The 17439-nt window shown below is 41.4% G+C and overlaps 1 protein-coding gene across 3 annotated transcripts in view; it reads right to left on the reverse strand.

Annotated features, from left to right (window-relative positions):
- Positions 1-17439, reverse strand: part of LOC310686772 (condensin complex subunit 3-like) — a 40302-nt gene that overhangs the window by 13415 nt on the left and 9448 nt on the right. For all 3 annotated transcript variants that reach the window (XM_083520520.1, XM_083520519.1, XM_083520518.1), the window contains exons 6-13: positions 11907-11991; positions 10703-10895; positions 9221-9361; positions 8429-8569; positions 6365-6488; positions 3618-3707; positions 1355-1534; positions 898-1008 (exon numbers count right to left, since the gene is read on the reverse strand). In XM_083520520.1, coding sequence (XP_083376646.1) covers positions 898-1008; positions 1355-1534; positions 3618-3707; positions 6365-6488; positions 8429-8569; positions 9221-9361; positions 10703-10895; positions 11907-11991 — 1065 coding nt within the window. The remainder of the gene's footprint in view (positions 1-897; positions 1009-1354; positions 1535-3617; positions 3708-6364; positions 6489-8428; positions 8570-9220; positions 9362-10702; positions 10896-11906; positions 11992-17439) is intronic.

Consider the following 17439-nt stretch of genomic DNA (forward strand, 5'->3'; position numbering starts at 1 on the left):
CAGCCAAAAAAGTGGATGATACACCATATATCAGGGGTAGGCAACCTAAGGCCCAGGGGCTGGATGCAGCCCAATCGCCTTCTCAATCCGGCCTGACGGCCCAGGAATCAGCCTGTTTTTACATGAGTAGAATGTGTCCTTTTATTTAAAATGCATCTCTGGGTTATTTATGGGTCATAGGAATTTGTTCATTATTTTTTCCCCAAAATATAGCCCGGCCCCCTACATGGTCTGAGGGATGGTGGACCGGCCCACGGCTGAAATAGGTTGCTGACCCCTGCCAAATATGATCAGAAGGAATCTCCATGGACATAACAGTTTTCACACGCAGGACAGAAGAATGAGAGCAGTTACAGCTCCTCACTTGAAGTTTTATAAAGTTAAATAATATCATAACACAATTAGAAACCATTAAGAATGCAGTTGTCGTATAAAGTATTACTGTACTATTTTAACTGTAATGTAAGTGAAATTAATAAGATTACGGAATGCAACAATATATTATCAGGAATGCATTAAATCCACTGTGCGGGGAACCACTTTAACCAAAATGTATTAACTGGGAAATAATTGGTATTTGAACAATTGTATTAACTGATATTGTTATTACTGGACTATTATTGGGGAATTATTGGGAAATTAATTTTTAAAATTGGCACAAAAAAGTGATGCTTAGCAATCTTTGTTGGGTCTGGAGTAGATGGTTTCATCCTCCATATTCTATTGTTCTGCAAAGAGATGAGGTGAGAGTCTCTGAGGCCCAGCCTAACCCTCTGATTTCTGTCCTTGGTTGTCCAAATATGCATTTACAAAGTTCAGAAATGGAATATTAATATTCAAGCAGCTCAGAATACATATTCTCAACCCCCAGGTATGTCTTCTTTTGTTGTCACCTACCAAAGATTCAATTATTGCATCCATTGTTGGGCCTAATCCTTTCGAAAGGGACAGCTGCTTGAGAAGTTCGTTGCACATCATCAGACATTTCAGTAATGTTTCAGGATCACTCTTTTTTTAAAAAAAAAGGGGGGGGAGAAAATAATAATTATTTGAACACACTGTAGAATGCCACCTTCACATCCCACAAACTATCTCCAATTCCATCCCTTTAAGATACTAGGGAGGTCCAAGAAGGTTTCTCTAGTCCTTCATAATTGAGAAATAGACACTGTGTACAAAGCCTAAATAATCACACAGAAACTGTTATTTGATGTCAGCATTACAACACATCAACATGAGAAGTATACTTCTTTAAGGTTTACTTCGTACCAATTTAAAAAAACCACACAAATACATTCATGCTTATTTAAAAACGATGTAACTGAACCCGAGTAGCTGGTGTAAAGGTCAGCACCTTTTCCATGCATATTTCTTTGGCTGGAGGCGCCTCGGCCTCTTTTAGCAGGTCACTTTTAATGCTTTCCAGTTCCATTATTCTCTCTTTCAACAGGGATGCCTGGCTGAAATCCTGCAAAGCCACACTTTTCTCCAATGCATCTTTTGCTTCCATAAGTTTCACTTTAATTTCAGCCAGCTGGAAGGAAAACCAGAAATTATAATACAAAAGTAGTTTTTATTATTTCTAAAATTGATTTTACAGCCTCGCCTTCAACTTGTCACATCTAAGGTGAGGGACTAATGCCTAACTTGTGACCGCTTTGGAACTGAAGTTTACTTAATAATTGACAGGTACACCTATCCTGACAGAATCATAGAATCTTAAGAGTTGGAAGGGACCCTCAAGGGCCATCTAGTCCAACTCCCTGAAATGCAGGAATCTCAGCTAAACCATCCATGACAGATGGCCATCCAACCTGTTTAAAAACTTCCAAGGAAGGAGAATCCACCACTTCTAGTGGAAGTCTGTTCCACTGCCAAACAGCTCTTACCGCCAGAAATTTTTTCTGAATGCTTAGTTGTAATCTCCTTTCTTGTAACTTGAAAAGGAAGAGTTTGGATTTGATATCCCGCCTTTCACTCCCCTTCAGGAGTCTCCAAGCAGCTAACAATCTCCTTTCCCTTCCTCCCCCACAACAAACCCTCTGTGAGGTGAGTGGGGCTGAGACTTCAGAGAAGTGTGACTAGCCCAAGGTCACCCAGCAGCTGCATGTGGAGGAGCGGAGACGCGAACCCGGTTCCCCAGATTACGAGACTACCGCTCTTAACCATTACACCACACTGGCCCACTACACTACACCATAGCCTTGAGTCCTACCCTCCAGAGCAGGACTCTGAGGGTCATCTAGTCCTGTAATGCAAACCCTCTGCAATGCAGGAATGTCAACTAAAGCATCCAAGACAGGTGGCCATCCAATCTCTGCTTAAAAACCTCTAGTGAAGGAGAGCCCACAACCTCCCGAAGGAGAACATTCCACTGTCAAACAGCTCTTACTGTCAGAAAGTTCTCCCTGATGTTTAGTGGGAATCTCCTTTCTTGGAACTTGAAGCTATTGGTTCAGGCCCTACCCACCTGAGGAGAAAACAAGTTTCCTCCCTCTTCCATGTGACAGCCCTTGAGATATTTGAAGATGGCTATCATATCTCCTCTTGATTGTTCTCCTCTGTACACATTCCAGCTTGTCAACATCCTTCTTAAATTATGGTGACCAGAATTGGACACAGGATTCCAGGTGAGGTCTGACCAAGGCAGAATAAAAAGGTAAAGGGACCCCTGACCATTAGGTCCAGTCGTGACTGACTCTGGGGTTGCGGCGCTCATCTCACTTTATTGGCTGAGGGAGCCGGCGTACAGCTTCCAGGTCATGTGGCCAGCAGGACTAAGCCGCTTCTGGCAAACCAGAGCAGCGCACGGAAACGCTGTTTACCTTCCCGCCGCAGCGGTACCTGCACTCTGACGTATTTTCAAACTGCTAGGTTGGCAGGTGCTGGGACAGAGCAATGGGAGCTCACCCCATCACGGGGATTCAAACCGCTGACCTTCTGATCGGCAAGCCCTAGGCTCTTTGGTTTAACCCACAGCACCACCCATGTCCCCTAAGGCAGAACAGAGTGGTACTATTACTTCCCTTGATCTGGACACTATACTTCTGTTGATGCAGCCTAGAATAGCATTAACTTTTTTTTTACTGCTGCATCACACTGTTGACTCATGTTAAGCTTGTGATCTACCAAGTCCCTTAAATCCTTTTCACATGTAATACTAGTAAGCCAGGTGTCTCCCATCCTATATTTGTGCATTTGGTTCTTCCTGTCTAAGTGCAGAACCTTACATTTGTCTCTATTGAAATTCATTTTGTTAGCTTGCGCCCAGTTCTCCAATCTGTTAAGGTCATTTTGAATTCTATCTTCTGCGTCATTAGCTACCCCTCCTAGTTTGGTGCCATCGTGGTCTCTTCCAACTCTGCAGTTCTATGATTCTATGTCACACAACACCGACAATACTGCATTAGTAGCTCTACTGCAATTTGGACTGTCTTGCAACAACTTGCAACTGTCTTGCAATAGCTCAAAGCTGTTGAAGGTTTGACCCCTCTCCCTTCCTAGTAATTCTGTTTGTATAGTAAAGCTGGGGAGGGCTGGTAAAATATTCAAGCGGTGCTACAGTTACATTAAACTACAAATCTTTAAAACAAAGATGTAGTGCAATCACCACTTACTTTAAGCTGTTGCTTTCTTATTTCAGTTGCATCTGGGGGCTTGTCTACTGTAATAATTTCATCACGAACCTCGGTTATGATTTCAGCGACCTGGTGATGCAAAGAAAGTTAGTACTCAGCTCAAATTTTGAAAAATTTTGCAAATATTTTCTATCTCCCCCCCCCCCCAAAAAAAATCCATCCCGCCTTTTCAGTTACTTTTGGAAGGATGCAAAATAGTTTACAGCGCTAGACCATCCATTCATTAAGCCCCTAACCCTCCAAACTTAACAGTGAAGTAAAGCTTCGGATGGAGGATTCTTAACATTCCTAAATGCTGCTGCTTACCATAATTTCACTCCCAAACCTGTCTTCTTTCTAGCATAACCAAGTAAACAAGCACATGTGAGATTTTAGGGACCATTTATTTTCCCCTAAAGCCTGTTTTTCATAAATATAAATATAAATAACCCTAACCCTAAATATATCCTTAACATCACCCCCCCCCCAAAAAAAGTTCACATGCCACTAGATAAACACTAAGGCTATAGAAGATAATATGCTGCCTTTTTCATATCATGATTAGGATGAACCGCTGTATTACTTTCTGCATAAAGGCCAAGTGCCTGATCAAACTGCTTTAATAAATAAAAATGCCATCTTCCTGCAAGCAAGGATACAGTACTGCATTTGAAACAAACAAACAAAAAATTATCTGCTCCTATACAGTGGTGCCCCGCAAGAAGAATGCCTCGCAAGACAAAAAACTCGCTAGACGAAAGGTTTTTCCGTTCGCGATTTGCCTCGCAAGACGAATTTCCCCTATGGGCTTGCTTCGCAAGACGAAAACGTCTCGCGACTTTTTTTCTTTGACTAAAAACAAAGACATGTTTTGTTTATAAAGTTAATTTATTTTCCCTTAAATTTTCGAACTGCTCTTTACAGTATGTGTGACTTTAAAGAGCAGTTAATAAACTGTTGTTGTACCAAATTTGGCTTTGTTTGGACTTTTTTTGACCATAGGAACGCATTAATTGATTTTCAATGCATTCCTATGGGATTTCGTGCTTCGCAAGACGAAAAATTCGTTAGACAACAAAAATTGCGGAACGAATTAATTTCGTCTTGCGGGGCACCACTGTACTGAGCTATCAAGTGCAATTATATTAGGTTTCTTTGTAATGTGTGAAAAAAAATACTTAATGAGGGCTTCCGGTCCCGCCTGTCTTAATAGAGGCAGCCCCCATGACAACAGGGGATTGTCGGCAAACTCCCCCTTGCAAATTCCCCCTAGGGATGGGGGGTGGGGGTGGGAAATGGGCTTCACTTGAAGTTTGTCTTGGTACCTGGCTCTCACTCCGGCATTGAATGTGGGAGGCAAGGAGGTGCTGAGTGCAAAAGCACTTCATCTGGCATGTTGGAAATGTCCAAATTTTTGAAGCTTCGGGGATTTTTAAAAAAAGAAATATATAAATGTGCAATACTTATCAAAGCAAAATTTTATCAAGCCAGAATTTATCTTTCTGCTTTAACAACATAAATTTATTTATCTTAGTTCATAGGTCACCGAAAGGCCATCCCTGACAGGATCCTCTACTCTGCCCCAAATCCCACTGGAAATAGGTTTGAAAAAAGCACCGTAATATTGTGGTATATACAGTGGTACCTCGGGTTACATACACTTCAGGTTACATATAGTTCAGGTTACAGACTCCGCTAACCCAGAAATAGTGCTTCAGGTTAAGAACTTTGCTTCAGGATGAGAACAGAAATTGTGCTCCGGCGGCGCGGCCGCAGAAGGAGGCCCCATTAGCTAAAGTGGTGCTTCAGGTTAAGAACAGTTTCATGTTAAGTGCAGACCTCCGGAATGAATTATGTACTTAACCCAAGGTACCACTGTACTTGATTGAAGTGGCAGGGGAAGGTGTGTCTACAAGTTTATTTACAAATGTGGCAATTGGTCCAAAAAGTTTGGTAACCCCTAACTTAGTACAATTTTATAGCCTACTTAGTATGTTTATTAAATCTGTACAATTTGTACAAACAAAATTGTGAATACGAGTTGCAGCCCACTTCCATCTGTTCATCTTGCTTAAAACTCAGTTCTCACAAAACCTTTCAGATTTTTCCTCTGAAGTTTTGGCGGCCACAAAAGGTCTTTTGAAGTTTCTGTCCCAACTTCTTTTAACCTTTTTATCCTACAGCAAGGCAGGGCAAGATGCTATTTGTTTCCCAGTCAGTAGCAGGGTGTTCCTGTTGTTGTTTGCGGGAGGATAGTGAAAAGGCTGACCAAGAGGAAAGTAGAAAGAAAGCACAAACACGATACTTCTAGTATCTCCAAACTAAAACAAAGGTCATAAAAAGCCTTTAGAATGTATTTTTCCAGTCTATAACTGTATTGGATTTGAAATAGATTTCATTGCAAAATTGTTTTATATATGCTTTTGTTAAATCGCTTTGAGATATCTCATAGGAAGCGATTGGATGAAAAAATGGATCTGAGTGTTGCATGCGTCAGAATTATTCTCTAATATTGCAGAATGTCTGAGATAAAAATATATTTGAAGGCACTACACTCATTCTAGATGAGAAAATTTTCATGAGGCTTTTTCAGTGTTCCCTGAAATCTCTGATTTTTTCAAAGTTTTTGGGACGTAGCAGGGAGTGATATTCTCTCTCTCTCTCTCTCTCACACACACACACACACACACACATTTTTAATGGCTTTTTTCCTGGAATATAAACTGACAAGAGCAATTAGAACTTACAGTCTGGATTCTTCTGTCATCATCTTTGAGAATGCGGAGTAGATTCTCTGTAAGTGATGATACAAGGGATGCTGAAGTAGTGGGCATCATAAGGATTTTTTGTAACACTGTCAGCAGTCTCTTCCTTAAGAATAATAATAACACTGATGAAATAATAATAAAATGATCCCTAAACAATGAGTAATATCTATTCTCGTTTAAAATCCAAGAACTGGCAACTAACTGCTACTTCAGAAGTGAGGCAGTTTCTTTGAATAAGCTATGTTGGTGTTTCCAACGTGTAAATGTTTAAGTGCCTCTCTTCCCAGCCATCACACTTGCAGAACCTGATTATTACAACTGGAATCTCTTTAAAATCTCTTCCACAGTGGAAAGCAAAGCACAACTTTTACTAACATTTCTGATGGGGAACAAAACATTCAAACATGACCAGAGTCAAGTATGGCAGAGATGGAAATCTAGAACACCAACCAACATGGCAAAAATAATTTTTTAAAAATATATTTTTATTAAAGATTTCTTGGTTTACAAAAGTATGTGCAATGTCTCTTTTTTCAAGGTACACTTTCTACAGATCAGTTTCATTTGTTGAGACATTAGTGTTATATTAGGAAGAAAAGGGGAAAAGAGAGGGAGGGGGAAATGGTGAGTAGGGTGGGGTCAGCTGGCAATGCTTCAATTCTACTTACTGTATGTGTGGGGTTTTGTGTCAGCGTCACTTGTGTGGGTTCTCTTTACTATTTGCTTGTATTCCTTTGGTGGTGAGAGGTTGGGGTTGGCATAGGGCATGGGTAGGTAAACTAAGGCCTGGGGGCCAGATCCGGCCCAATTGCCTTCTGGATCCGGCCCGCGGATGGTCCGGGAATCACTGCGTGGATCTGATTCTGATTGTTCAGGCAGCACCATTTCCTCCCTCTCCCTCACACACACTGCGGCGCCACCTCCTCCCTCCCTCCTCCTGGCTTCTCCCCGCCCTGCCTACAGGAGTAAGGGGGCTGGGCTTTGTTGCTGCCAGCCCCACTCCGGAGTCCTTTCACGCGCCACTCATCCTGCCGCTGCCACCAGCCCCTGCCACTCGCAACACACAGGACCCGCGATTGGCTGAACGCCCATCTCGAGCGGCCACCATTTAAAGCAGCACCTCTCCGGAGCCCTTTCACACGCCGCTCATCGTCCCTCGTTCATTTCCCCCCAAAAAATATAGTCTGCCCCCCCCATAAGATCTGAGGGACGGTGGACCAGCCCCCTGCTGAAAAAAAATTGTCAACCCGTGGCCTAGGGTTTGGTTGGTTGGTTGTGATTGGCTGTGGTGAACTTTGTTTTCATGTGAGTGTGGTGTGTGTGTGTGTGTGTGTGTGTGGATCAGATTAGCCATACTGATTTGAATGCTGTTGGTGGGTTCTTCTTGTCTTGTTGGGCTCTGTATGTGATAACGGGGAACCGAACTGGGGTGAAGACATCTTCTTCTATCTGTCCCCGTGTTAGTTTCAGTTTGTTGGTTAGTTTTTCTAATAAGGCCGTTTCCCATACTATTTGATACCATTGGTCTATGTTTACTCCTGGCAGGTCTCTCCAGTGTCTGGCTATTATGTTTCTGGCTGCTGAGAGTAGGTGGGTTATGAGCTCTTTGTGTTGTGAGTAGGCATTATTGTCTTGAAACATAGCAAATTATTTATCCTGGAACTAGAGAGGAACCTGAAAGGATCTATGGGGGAAACCTGGATGGACAGTAAAGTAGTAAGTCCCATCCTATCCAGGCCTGTATAAAGCACTACACTGTTTCATTGCAGGCCCAGGACAAGAAACATATTCTGGTTTCAGTGTGCTGAAGGATGGAAAGAGAAAGAAAAATGTTCAAAACAAGCTATTTAAGTGAATTTGACCATTAAACCAAGTCACTTGGTGCTGTACTGATGAATATTAATGTTGGAACTTTGACATGAAACCAAGTGACTAGAATGCTGAATAAAATGGACTGAGCTACTGAAACATTTCCTAGTCAAATCAAAGTCAACAGAATAACATATACATCAAAAATCTCTTTGTTGCTAAACTAAGTCTTACCTTCCTCCTTCTTCGGTGGTATCCATGCAGCCTATCATAAGGATCAGCTGCTGACCTATAAACTCTTTCGTCATCAGTTGCTCAACACAAGCCATGTCTTCTTTCTCTTCTTGACTGAGAACTGGCATATTCTGAAGGTAACTTAATTAAAAACAAATGGTTATTCGGTATGATGCAAGCAACATCTTGATATTTATTTGAATTTTATGTTACTGTACCAGTTAAAGGGCTTACAAATATAATTTGACTGAGTCTATCTACAGACAACAATGCTGCCTCGTCGATCTTCACAATACTATGCATTTATCACTGCTTTTATTTTATTCCTTTGCTGGGCCTTACATGAAGAAAAACGGGCAGTTAGAAGGTATCTAGTTGAGCCTCCCAAGAGCATGTCCTACTTTCCAGTGCTAAAAGATTATTTTTCACACAGACCTGTTTTAGCCGACATAGCTACTTCTGCACACTCTACAAGGAGTCGGGAACATAAATTAGTAATCTTTATGTTCCAGCAAACCAGTTTAATTATTGTTTTGTGAACAACACAGAAGTAAGTCCAAATCCAGTAACTGGAGATGAAGAGAAGAATAACTGTGAGAACCAAAAGCAGTATAAATTAAACTAATGCCAGTGATTTTTTTTCAGGGGGCACTCAAGGGTACGCAACTACTGGCACCTCTTTTTGTTGTTAAAATGTGTACCACTTACTGTAACAACTTCATGGTGAGTACAGGCACCTCTTTTTCTGGAAAAAAGCACTGACTAATGCTTTAACTTTCTTGTTTACTTTACCTTTGCAAATAATCTGCATATATGGCAGGTTCTGGCAGAATGTTCTCTAAGAATTCTTCCCCTTCAGATTTCAAGTACTCACAAAGGGTCTTCCAATACAAAGCATTCTCAGCGGTTAGTTTTTCTATTGGAATTACTTTCCTTGAAAACAAATATATACACGTTACATTTTCAACGGGGGGGGGGGGTGCTTTGTCAATTAAGAAGGCAATCACAGTATTTGACAAATATACAAGCTGGCATTCACATTTTAAGCCACACACATTAAAAGCTGAAAAGACAGAGCAGCTGTTACAAGAATTATGTTGTAGACAATTTCATTGATTTTAAAAATGACTTAAGGATCATTATCTCATGGTAACCAGCAGGAATGCCTCACTGAAGTAAAATATTATTATTATTATTATTATTATTATTATTATTATTATTATTATTACCCCGCTCTCCCCAGCCAAGGCCGGGCTCAGAGCGGCTTACAAGCAATAATAAAAACAAATTGAATGATTACAACTTAAAAACAAAATTAAAATACAACATTAAAATATTGAAACATTAAAATGTAGCCTCATCGCAGGAGGAGAAGGAAAGGAAAAAAGAAAGAGAGGGAGGGAGGGAATCAAATTAGCTCCAAGCCAAAGGCCAGGCGGAACAACTCTGTCTTACAGGCCCTGCGGAAAGAAATCAGATCCTGCAGGGCCCTGGTCTCATAATTATGTTCCATGCAAAATGTTATTCCATAGTTAAGTTGCTAGACAAATACTAGTAAGCAGAGCGCTATCTTTATCCTAAATTAATGCAATCTCTGTATATGAAAGTTGATTCCTAGTATCACTCTTTAGCATTATTAAGAGACTAACCCCAGTTTCATGGAATTGCATTGCATTTTACTGAACAAAATAAAAGGGCTGCCATTTGCGCCCAGGTTGAGCGAGGGGTAATATCTTCCGAAGTATTACTGCTGGGGGGGGGGGGGAGAGTGCATATACCCTACCACCTCTCATCTGTTATTTTAATGGACATTTCTCTTCTCATACGTACAACCAATTCTGACTAAACCTTTAGGGGTTGTTGGGGGGAGCCTAAAAACTCTGTCTGCAAACACTCAGCATGCGCACTACAAACAGCCTCTTTAGCGGTGCTACTTTGCCCACTAATAAATTGATGGCTTTTCCAAAAAGTATCCCTCACTAGTTAATAGGATGCCTTTTAGTAGGTGCTTTTTTGATTTGCCTAAAAACGGGAAGTTCTGGCTGCTACTTACAGATATTTACTTTTTAGCTATTTTAGCAAATATGAGTTCAAGTTTATTATTTTCAGAAAGTAGTATGTCATAGAAATGTTCAGAAACAAACATAGTTATTTCACTAGTCCTTGGAATAAAGTTTAGGTAAGTAATGAGGCAGAAACCTTTAACTTACTTTCCCAAGTTCAACTCTCAAGTATACAGTTTTTTAAAAAACAAACAAACACATACGTACGTACCTTTCATCAAGGTCTGAGAAGTTTTTAATCAAGTCATTGACTGGTGACAGCGAAAACATGGCATTAAGCGCTGGAATACCCACTTCAGGACAACTTTCCACATCCAGCCGATGAAGGAGTTCTAGCACATTTCCCTCAACCAGCCGTAGCCAGGCCTGAAGAAGTTTCTTCTGCACCACTTCTTTTACAGATTCTATTAAGCCGGGAAATTTAAACTGAGATATAATTTCTCTGAATAAATATTTTGTAAAAAACCCTTTACAGAATAGTTACTATGAGATACACACACACATAGTGATTAAGCTGACTGTCTCTACCATATCACATTCAACAGTATATAAGCTACCTACATATGGCAGTGTTCACATTATCAACTCCTGACTTGATAAGCCAAGATTTTGTACACACCTTCATTTCTGCTTCGCTTCTGCCTTCACTTGAGTCAAGATTCAAGTTGGGAAGCTAGTTAACAACAGCTTCTTGTTACATGCAAAATGAGTTATGGTAAATGGCTTCCAAACAAGCCAGGATTCAGACACCAACTTTTCCTACTTGCAAGAGAGGAATGAAGGCACTTTGCATTAGTGTGTCTATGTTGACTCACTAAATCAGGATTTTCTTATGAAAGCTGTGCTACTATAAACAATGAGGGCTTCCCAGAAAGAATACTTTAGATGCAATGTATTTTAGTATATTCTTCTATTATATTTATACTGTCTCTTCACATCACTGTGAAGTTTATTTGTAGATCCTAGCTGTCAGACAAATTTCTCCAACAGAGCAACATGCATATACTTGCATAAGGCTATCCCTTGTTACTGCCTAACTCCTCCTTTACCTTTTTAGAGGGCTCCTTTACCTTTTTAGAGAGCTAATGTGGGAAGCAGAGATATGTCTGTTAAAGCCTGGCAGAAGAGATGGAGCCTGTCACCAACATGAGAACTACATATGTTGTCACACATGAGGAGCAGAAGAACCAGATTGCCCACTGTTACAATATAAGCCTTTACTTGCTTATTCAAAAGTATGTCCCACTAGTTTGCAATGGGACTTACTCCCAAGAATGCCTAGGACTGCAGCCTTCGTTTACCATTGTTAGCAAGTTGGCTCTCAGGCATTTCGCTAGCAATGAAAAAATAAGGAATTGGCACACTGAACAAGTACACAATATAGGCAACTATAAAATAAAATAAAAATGTCTTACCTGATCTATCATTAAGCCCTTGCTGAACAAGCTTTACTCGTTGGGCTATTGTCAAAGCTTTCATATGAACTTTTTCTGCCAAAACCTTTTAAAGAGCACACAGATTTTAGGGCTTTACTAATAATGATTTTTGACAAATTGGTGCAAGCAACTTTATGTGCCTATCACAACAGATACATACTGGGAATCTTGCCATAATAAGTAATAAAACAGCAAGAAGGGAAACTTGAGTTTTGTGAGTTGATCTCAAATTCTGTGTCTAAAACACACTTTAAAAGCTCAGAATACATGAACTAGGGCAGGTGGAATGAGAGATATAATTTGACATTTTAATTCCATCATAAAATGTAATGGATTGATTCGTAAGTAACCAGGCTGAAAATTAAGAGCCACTGTATTTGTTTTGTTTATATATTGTTTTCCTTCTAAAAGGAAACCCATGAAAACTTCCAAATAGTCACTATGCTTTTGTCCCAGAACTAAACTCTTAAGACTTTCAAAGAGACATTCACTGCACTGACATAGAACCCGTTATGGCCACAAGAGCAGGTGATATGTTTTATCGACACAAATCCCAGTCCAGCAATGAATACCCATGTATAAAAAGCATACTTCAGTGGTTAATATGGATACAAATGCACATCTGCTGTGGCATCTGAATATAGACTGCATTTTTAATCAAGGCATATATTGGCTTATATCTTGATCAGGTTCTTAAATTAAATGGGCTTAGATTTTCAAATGTTTCATGCCAGCTGTTCAGAGAACACTGGCAATGTTTTCCTAGACAAGGGGCCCCTTTGATAGATAGCAGAAAACAATTCTCAAAGTCATAAAAGCTGGAATTACAGGCTGAAGACCAAGGTTACACAGACCCTACATAATTAAGAGTTTGGTAAACAGTAAAATAAAACCGTGTGCTTTAAACTTGAGCCTAAGGTCAAAAGGCCAAGAGCACATGGAAAACAAACCGGCTGGAGAAGGGGGGAAGTGTGAAGAGGGGAAGAGGTTTTTTTTCCTATTTTATTTTGAGGCTGTAAACTGTTCCTTCCTTTTTACTTTGAGGAAGTTTAAATATGCTGGCTTAAATGTAATTATGCAAAGGATTTAAGAAATGCTAGATTTATCCTGAAATTAAGTCAGCCAGCCCAGCCCCCTGTCAGACAAGAAGACGCCAATCGAGCACTTATGACAAATGGCTGTCAGACCTTTGTTTAAAGACCTCTAAAAGGAGATATTTCATTGATGATGCATGAGAATATGAACCCGAGGTCTCTGACATCTGTTCAAGATAACAATTTAAAATTATTAACCATCTGTTTTGGAGGGCAAGGAAGGCAAGAGGTGAGCTGGTAATTAAGATTCCTTGTTGAGACACATGTAAGATATATTACTACTTATTTGTCATTTATAGATGTAACAATATATAGCTCTTTGTGTTCCATATAAGGACAGTAGGATATGAGTGTATTTTTGTGATTGGTTATACCAATCAGCCAATAAGAATTTCAACCAGGCTGATGGGACAGAGGCAGCCATAGGAGGAGCAAAGGGGGCTGGATTAAGGAAATATAAGTGCTGGCCATAATGGCAGGAGGCCAGGCCAGAGCTTGGTAACCATATACCACTGTGCCTCTTATTTATTTGTCTGACAAATAAATTATTTTTTTAATTTCTCTGTTGCTGCGTTGAATATTTCATTCCAGCTAAGCGTTAACCACAAGCAGGATGCTACATTTTATGGTGCCTGCGACTCGGATCAGTGGTCTGCTGGAACGCAGCCCCTTCGCCTCACTGGACGGGGTACAAGAGAGAGGACAACTGTGCCTACCCAGCGCGCACTGGAAAAATTTTTTCCAGGGGAACGCAGCAGTCTCGTCTGTCTGATACCCTGCCCACTGACGGCGACGGACCGGGGGGACCAGAGAAATAAACAGGGAACCAGCTAAGGGTAAGTGCACTAAGGGGTTTTGGCCCTCCAATTAATTGGGAGGAAGAGAAGTCCTGATCAAACTTCTGCGTCTCAGTAAAGGGGAACTGAGTACGCTAGGTGGCTGGGTACATCAGATGGTGGTCTGGTGGGGGAAAAGGGAAGAATGGGAGGTAGTGTGTGGTGAAGTATCTGGCGCATTGCATGTGTGAGAAAGTACAATGTGTAGCTGACCTAAGTGTGGAGTGAGTACTACTTCGTTTCCCAGTAAGGTGTGTGTGTGAGTGACTGAGTGGATACTTCACAGGGCCATACAATGGGAGTTGGGGGTTCAAAGGGGGGAAATACACCTCTTGAATGTATGTTAAATAATTTTAAGAAAGCCTTCTCAGGGGCATATGGAGTCAAAATGACGCCAGAACGCTTGAGAACGTTATGTGAACTAGAGTGGCCAAAAGAAAATACTGAATGGCCATCTCAAGGAACCTTTGATATAAATTTAGTAAGCAAACTTTGGTCTAACATCGCCAAAGAAACTGGAGGGTGCCCAGAACAATTTTCATATATAGATTCTTGGCTGAGCACATTAAATAAAAATCCTCCATGGATAAGGGAATGCAAAGTTCAACGATGCAAATTATTGGCTGTAAAAGCCAAAGCTAGGAAAGGAATCTTGCCAAATAAATCCAAACCCTCCACCAGTTGTAACCCCAAGGCAAGAAAGTGGAATGAATAATGGGGGTGGAGTCACAGAACTTGATTCCTTGATAGATTATGAAAAATATCTTCAGGAGGCATTGGAGTCCTATAATGAAGCCCAAGCAGAAGTGGTTATTCCACCTGTGAGTCCCAGTAGAACTCCATCTACAGTCTCCTTTAGTGGAACAACTGATTGCCTACCCCAAACCCCTGTACATCCAAGTCCTAGAGAATTATTACAGAAGTTACAGGGAGACCTTAATCGGTCAGCAAGCAATACAGCCAGGCGTATAAAGCTGCTAAAAGAACGCCTTGGGACAGATACCATCCCCTATGATTTGAGGTCCCTAGAGCAAAGCGAAGAAAAAGGTCACGTAGTAGCCCCTCTTAGAAGAGTATTTGATGCACTTGAGGATCCTCCAGTATATTCCATTCACAACTACGGATCTGATGAATTGGAAAACACCCCATCTTTCGCAGAAAAACCTCAGGCTATGATGGACTTGGTGACTTCAATAGTAAATACTAATAGTCCTACTTGGACAGGTTGTCGCCAGCTCCTGAATACTCTCTTCACCACTGAGGAAAGGAGAGACATAATTGAAAAGGCACAGATATATTTGCGTGAGCAGGCCAGAGTGGGAAATATTTATAATATTGACTGTCATCTCCAGGACAACTTTCCCTTGGAAGATCCTAATTGGGATCTAAACAATGCAATTCACCTGGCCAGGCTTACCACCTATCGCCAGACGCTTGTGCAAGGTATCGGCAGGGCATGCCAGAAGCCCACTAATATGTCTAAAGTCTCAGGAGGGTAGACGTGTTACCCATAACACTGTTTCGTGTTCGGTGCACACCCACAAAAAGACTTAAGTTGTCACCTTTTGAGCTCCTGTATGGGAGGCCGCCCTCCTTTGTTCAGGATATCCCAACTGACCTCAAACAAATAGGAGAACATGTGACACAGGGACAAGTGCAATCTCTCTCCCGTGTTTTTGTCTCTCTCCCGTGTTTGTTTGTTTTGTTTTGTTTTTTATCTTAACAGGTGGGCCCTCGAGCGCACGCCGTGCAGCATTGCCAAGCCGATTTATCAGCTCCAGGCTGGCATAGCATATGGGTGAAAGAGTGGAAACGTGATCCACTTGCACCTAAGTGGCGTGGACCTTACACCGTCCTGCTCTCTATTCCAACAGCGGTGAAGGTAGCTGAGGTGACCCCCTGGATTCATCACTCCCGTTTGAAGAAGTCCGAAGGCAGTTGGACGTGCAAAGGTGACCCCTCTAATCCTTTAAAACTGACTCTCTCCAAAAACCCCTGTACCTAGCCCTACGGGGAACGGGCTAGGTCACGGGCAACATTAGACGACCGGCCTGCTGCAGCCACAAACCTGGAAGCTGGCTGACCTGCGCACGCCTGAAGCTTGAGGAGCGTCTGAACCAGAGACTGTGAGCGGGAAGATTCTCTTATACAATTGATTGACTGCCCCCTTGTGGAACAATTATCAGAGATATTACACATTGGGGATCCTTGGGATATATGTTTTGGTCTTGGTGGTTCCCCATTCCTGTCACTGGGGGAATTATATTGGGACTAATATTTATGCTATCACTATTACCAATACCATTAAATGCCATTGGTATGGTAAGCGAAATGCCACACCAAACAGGAGTACAGAATTTCCCCGGATGGAACTCAACTAAACCATTACGAGTTATACCTGTACAAGGGGAATTCTGTGTACATAAATCATCAGATGCAGCTGATTCTCCCATGATAGGCTCTTCTCATTGTCCCTATACTTGGGATTATATTAAGAATACCTGGGCACACGGTACTACCTATCGAACTCGGAATACCTTGCCCTGTGCACCTCCTTTTATTCATGCATGGAAAGTGGTATGGAACATAACTGTGACAGAAGAAAGGCAATCTAACATACTGCACTGTGAACTCTATACCTCTTGTGATATTTCGCCTTATGCACTCCACATACCAAAAACCTCAGACCCGATGGTTGTGGTGGATATGTGAAGAATGGGCATACAAGAAACTCCCTTCCAAATGGAGTGGGACTTGTTTCCTGGGATGGGTATTACCACCAATGTGGATTTTGCCCACTAGGATATTTCTCATATAGCAGGAGGAAGTACCCAAAGTTGGAGCGGTACTGATGATTGGCCACCAGAGCGCATTATAGCCTATTATGATCTTGCCTCCTGGAATCCTGGTGAGCTCATACAAGGGGCACGGGATCCTATTTATAATCTAAACAGAATAATTCGATTGCAAGCAGTAGTGGAACTTGTAACCAATGCAACGGCCCAGAGTTTGAGACTTATTGCACAACAGTTGGATGAAAGTAGAGCCCCATTTTACAGCTGAAAATGGGAATGGATTATGTACTTGCCAAACAGGGAGGCCTATGTGGAGTCTTGAACTTGACAGGGAATGCCTGTTGCTTTAACATTTCTGATAATGGTGAGGCAATCCGTGTGTTGGCCACAGAGATGGAGAGTATAGCACATGTCAAAGGGATATTATTGTCTTGCTTGTTTTTCTTGACAGTAGTAGTGATGGTTTTATGTATGATGCCATGTATCATCTCATGTTTTAGGAGTACAATTAGCAAGATGATTTCGAATGAAACTCTACCTCATATCATGGCACTATATAGAGCTTTAACTCAGGAAGATCAAGCTATCAAGGACGCTTGGTAGCAAGGTCCTTGAGCTTGAAAGGGGGGATTGTGGCATCTGAATATAGACTGCATTTTTAATCAAGGCATATATTGGCTTATATCTTGATCAGGTTCTTAAATTAAATGGGCTTAGATTTTCAAATGTTTCATGCCAGCTGTTCAGAGAACACTGGCAATGTTTTCCTAGACAAGGGGCCCCTTTG

This window comes from Podarcis liolepis (assembly GCF_965112155.1).
Source record: "Podarcis liolepis genome assembly, contig: SUPER_9_unloc_1, whole genome shotgun sequence".
Classification (NCBI taxonomy): Eukaryota; Metazoa; Chordata; class Lepidosauria; order Squamata; family Lacertidae; genus Podarcis; species Podarcis liolepis.